We start from the raw sequence: 5,995 nt of genomic DNA, 5'->3' as shown, positions 1-5,995 counted from the left end.
GACATTCTCATACGAGGCAATGAAAGTGCCTTTTTAATGTTATTCTGGTTTCTGACAAATTTTCGAGATTTCGTAACGTTCGACATTTTCACCCGCATCTTGCGACCTTCTGCCGAGTTTCTAATATGTTTCATAGGGACCAAAGACGGCGGTTTTCGAGGGGTATTATTTTCTAATGGAACCTTCATGGAAGGCAGAGAAAATATTTTCCTCAGATTGCATCTACTTCCGCTTAATTGTCTTTTTTTGGTTGTGTTTGGCCTCTCAGTAACCGTTTCATGTCTTTTTGTGTCGACTGGTGGCGAATCTAATTTGTTATCGAATGAATTGTTCAAGAACGAACAAGACTTACTCGTTTCACTGTCATTCACCTTTGACCAGCACGTACACTTCTTATCTAAACTAGCTGTTCCATCTTGTGGGCTGAACGACATGTCATTTCTGTTCATTGAACTGTCATCAATTGTCTCCTTGCAGTTCTCACGTTCATCAGTTTCCGATTGCTCTCCACCGTCACAATTGCGTTTCATCTCATCCATTTTCTTCGGGTTAGTTGTTTTCGCTGTACAACCAGTAACACTACTCCTGTCGTTAATCAACTCACTTGAGGAATCTGGACTGCTATCACCTGGGTTTTCATTACATTCTTCACTATCACCGTCCTCGTTCTCACAGTTTACCTCATCATTGCCAGCTAATGAAAACGTAACAGGCTCTTCGACGTCCCCATTCGACTGAATCGTTACACTCTCCTGGCTTGCCGTGTCTGATTCAGTGAGATGAGGTTTTATCTCGTTCACTTCATCATCGCTCTTCACGTTGACCATGCTTCCATTCTCACAGACACCGTCACTTGCTGTATGATGCCAGCTGGTTTCAGGTGAGCGAGCGACCGGGGAGCTTGATGCAGACGACCGAATAACTGGTGAATGTATATCTGATGATGAATGATTAAATGATGAGTGAGATGTTGGGAATTGAGTTTCAGCTATGTGGTTGATTGATGCTGGAAGGGTTCGTGACTTGGGTGTTGGTGACTGAACGGTTGGTGATTGGCTGTTTGGTGACTGTGTTTCAGGGGAACTAACGTTCAAAATTGTTTCACAAGACATATTTCGCTTGGTGAGAGGGATACCATTGGTAAACTGCGTGGTAATATTTACATTGTCATCGGAATCACTGTAGATAGTGCAATCTTCCTTCACTGGGTGGAGGCTAGGATCTTGGCATCTGGGGCATTTATCACTTTCACTGAATTCAGGGGACCCACACTCGCTGTTTGCGTTGTTTTGTTTTTGTTGAAGCGCTAAGTTTTGTCTCAGAGTTGTAGCATAATCAGTTAACTTTTTCACAGAAAGGGGGTCAACATGTACAAGAGTACCGTTTCTAATTCTTTCCGGTTCAGAGGCTGTGTCACGCAAAATCGTAGGCGATTCAACTTTTTGGTTTTCGCTTTCCATATCGACATACGAGGCACTAAGTCTTTGATCGAGGCTCATTAATCTGCGATTGCTGTTTCGAACAGAGGTGATAATCCGTACGTAACAGAACGACATGACGATACAAGGAACGCAAAAACACATTCCAATCATGAAGAACGTATACGATGTTGATGTCTTCCATTCACAGAAACAAAATGATTGGTTCCTCAGGTATCCATACTTACTCCATCCGAAGAGAGGTGGCGCTGCTAGTAAACAGGATACAACCCAAACAACTGTAGGAAGAAAAAAAAAAGAGAAAAATAAATAGTTAGAATCGGTTAGGAACTGATCAAAATTGCTCAAAATGTAGAAAATTAGAAAGTAATAAGAAATAGTTGGAAAATAATCAGAAGCGCTTCATTTAGAAAATGGTCTCTCTCTCTCTCTCTCTCTCTCTCTCTCTCTCTCTCTCTCTCTCTCTCACACACACACACACACACACAGATTTACCGAAAAACAAAAGACGAAGTCAGGTTTATAAACAAGAAGCAGGTGTATTAGTTTGACACTCGGGAAGGTGAGAAAGTCTTTTACATTTCGAGCCTACGCTCTTCAACAGAAAGGAACACGAGGAAATAAACAGAGAAAGAATTTTAAAAAAATTGGGGAGTTAGCGGTCAATCATGGCCACTCTAAAACCAGCGGAAAGGAAGTGTAGAAAGGTATTTATTTATGCGGTGGTGAAGGTGGAGAAGGAAAGATTTGTAATCGGGTATGATTGAAAAAGGGGAGAGAAAAAGGCAAAGTAATGACGTACGGAGTATGAAAGTTCAAAAAATTCAAAAGGCGTGAGGAGAAGAAAATATATATACTAGTGGTTCTCAACCATTAAAAAAAATCAGTGAACCCCAATAGCAATTCGATGTATAAAAACCTAGTTTATAGATACTTCTTTCGAAATTCCTATTTTGTTTATTACATATTAACTTGTCTAAGCTGAACTACGTAAAACGTCAGAGGCAGAAACCCATCTGTTTCCCACAATAAATACATGTAAAGCAAAATCTTTTCAGGGGCCTTTATACTACTGTGGATCCCCAGTTTACTATTTTGCTTGTATGGACCCCAAGGGATCTTAAATGGATCCCGACGGAGAAACATTGCATTAGATAATTCTTTCTACTAAAAGAATAAGGCCCGAAATTTTGTGGAAAGGGAGGCTAGTCGATTACATCAACCCAGTGTTTATTTGGTACTTACTTCATTGACCTCGAAAGGAAGGCAAAAACAAAAAAAAAAACAACAAAAATTCGACATCGGAAGAATTTGAATTCACAACGTAAACACGAATTAAATGTCACGAAGTATTTTGTCCGGCATACTAACGATTCTTTTCTACTCTAGACACAAGGCCCGAAATTTTTGGGGAGAAAGCCAGTCAATTAGATCGACCCCAGTACGTAACTGGTACTTAATTTATCGACTCCGAAAGGATGAAAGGCAAAGTCGACCTCGACGGAATTTGAACTCAGAACGTAAAGACAGACGAAACACCGCTAAGCATTTCGCCCGGCGGGCTAACGATTCTGCGAACTCGTTGCGGTTTCGATACTCTAAATAATGCAGAGATAATATATCAGAAAACAAAAGACAGTGCACGGTTGAGGTATTTTTACTATATGTCAACTTAATCAAATAAGAGTTGGATCTTAACCATCAACAAAATAAACACCCTTTTCCTGCACTGGTTTAACAGTTCGCCGATAGATTTTTTGTGAACTGCTTCACGAAATAACTATATAATTATCTAAGTTACTTGACCCATCTTAACCTTTGACATTACAGGTCATTATATATGAGTCTCTCTCTAAACACTAGAAATAACTTGCGTTGTATTAATAGAATATCATTGGCTGATTTGGAAAAGACAAACATGTGTCAGTCGCGAATCTCAGTAGATTGAATATTTGTTGGTGTTCTTGTATTTTTGTTGTTGCTGTTACTGTTGAGTTTTTCTTTTCTTTTCTCTTTTGATTTTTTTTTTCTTAAGGGAGAGAAGTATGCAGTAGCGCTATTAATCCCTGTTAAGAATGCAGCGAATTGGCAGAATCGTTAGCACGCCGGGCAAAATGCTTAGCGTACGTTCTGAGTTCAAATTCCGCCGAGGTCGACTCTGCCTTTCATCCTTTCGGAGTCGATTAAATAAGTACCAGTTACGCACTGAGGTCGATGTAATCGACTTAATCCGCCTCTATCACAACTACAACTCATACTATTACTACCACCCCAGCAAGAGGAACAGAAGTGTCACTGAATAGTGAGAGAGGGGGGTCAACGTATGACACACTGACACACAGAAATTCGTTTTGGCATTTTTATTACATATATACAAATAAAATATATATTGATAAAATGTATGTACCCCCCACCACACACATAAACACATATACGTTAGATTGTTTCCATGAAATGTCGTATTTGAAAGGTAACAATAAAATGTTTCAGAGGTGTTAGAGAACTGATTTATTTAATCAAAGTGTGATCCATGTTCATTTATGACGTTTATCCAACGTCATATATTCTATCTTTAAAAAGAAATTCATCTTTTGCTGTGATAAACTGTCCGAATGCTTCAATTACCCCCTTCTCTATTTAAGAATGTCTTTTTTCCTTATGAAAAGCTTAAAATGTTTAAATAATAATCAGTAGGAGAGATATCAGGGGAATAGGGAGGATGTAGCAAAATTTCATAATTCTGGCTTTGCAACTTTTGGACCGTAGCGTGAGGAGTGTGAGGACGTCTATTGTCGTGGAGCAAAATTGGGCTATCTCTATTCACTTGTCTGGGTTGCTTCTTTTTCAAATTCTCATGCATACAATCAATTTCCTGGCAATACGATGTTGCTGTTACCGTTTTTTCTTGTTGCAAAAATGAATAATGAATAATTCCCTTCGTAGACCACCATACAGTGACCACTAACTTTTTAGGGTGCAATGGTGTTTTGGGTAGTGTTTAGATGACTCTCCTGCATCTAATCACTGTCCTGTTTTGGAACCATCTCTGAGCAGTTCTGATGTTAACAAAACCATTACCAAAGGCCCGCTTGATATTCCGTAGAGCTTCTGCGGCAGAGTGACCCAGTTTGTACTCATACGAAAAAAATCACTCAACATAGTTTGGTTGTTATCATTTTCATAAGGTCTGTGGGTACCAATTTTGTATACCAATATTGTTGGGAAAGAAATAGAACCAAGATTCAATGCAAGGTATACATGATTGAGTTTTTAAATAACTGAGATAACAAATAATTAAAAATGCGACATTTCACGTGAAACAACCTAATATAAATGAGATGTTTGGGTGGATTCCAGGAACTGGTGGTATTAGGAAGTGAGTGGAGTGTGGGCGTACTAGAAGTACTGAGAGATGTGTGGTGGACTTAGTCTAACAAGTGTGTTAAGCTTATTGTATGTGTAGGTGGACAAAACTTCGAGGAAGACTCACTGACTCACTCACCGGATGCTTTGCTGACTCCGTCGTATATCATGATAATACATGTGCAACAGAATGTGAGTGTCTGTGTTCACACACACACACACACACGTGCGTGTGTATATCTATCTATCTATCTATCTATCTCTATCAATCAATCTATCTATCTATCAGTACTTGATTGCTACTTTACTTTATCGACCTCGAAAGGATAAAAGGCGAAGTTGACGTCAGAGAAATTTGAACTCACGAATACGAAAAGATGGACGAAATACCGCTTGGCGATTCTCCGTCGCGATAACGATTCTACCAACTCGTCGCTTTAATAATAATAATAATAATAATAATAATAATAATAATAATAATAATAATAATAATAATGATGATGATGATGATGATGATGATGATATTAATAATCATGTTAAGAAGTGAAATGGAGCCAGTGTGTGTTTATTATTGACATAATGACCCTCCTAAGATACAACACAAATCTGTTTTGAACAAACGATTTCATTTTAAGAATGTTGAAAACCAAATACAGAATAATAATAATAATAATAATAATAATAATAATAATAATAATAATAATAATAATAATAATAATAAAATCAGAAAAGCTAAAAAAATTTTAAAAAAAGACAGGAAAACAGTATTTTGTTTATGATACTACGATACGCTACAGAATAAATCTATACCATAGATTCTGTAAGAAAGTCCATGTGGGTAGAAGCAGAATTGCTAAAAATAAGACCAAACCCACAACAGTTATGTGGTAAATGATGATGTACAAACCACAAATACTACTTCAATAACAATAAAGTATTATTTAAAAAGCGTTTATCGTTTCCTGAGTGTTCGGTGACATTTTCATTTTCGAATTCCGTTTTATAGCTTCTTTCTGTCTTTCTGCTTCCGCCCACCCCCCTTTTTTTTTTACACTTCTATTTACTGTCTACTTAAACTTTTGCCACATATCTGCATATCTGCCTCAAACGGAAATTATTATCTATCTACCCATACGTACGTACATACATACAAACATACATACATATGCATGCGTGTGTACGTCATATATATA

General features: G+C 37.8%; 1 protein-coding gene across 1 annotated transcript in view; it reads right to left on the bottom strand.

The window, feature by feature from the left end:
• LOC106868186 (uncharacterized) overlaps positions 1-5,995 on the bottom strand; it is a 90,319-nt gene that overhangs the window by 1,843 nt on the left and 82,481 nt on the right. Inside the window, exon 3 of the mRNA XM_014913335.2 lies at positions 30-1,717. Within this exon, the coding sequence (XP_014768821.1) occupies positions 30-1,717 (1,688 nt within the window). The remainder of the gene's footprint in view (positions 1-29; positions 1,718-5,995) is intronic.

The sequence above is a fragment of the Octopus bimaculoides genome, chromosome 12 (assembly GCF_001194135.2).
Source record: "Octopus bimaculoides isolate UCB-OBI-ISO-001 chromosome 12, ASM119413v2, whole genome shotgun sequence".
NCBI classification, from domain to species: Eukaryota; Metazoa; Mollusca; class Cephalopoda; order Octopoda; family Octopodidae; genus Octopus; species Octopus bimaculoides.
This window is presented reverse-complemented; position numbering and strand designations above follow the sequence as displayed.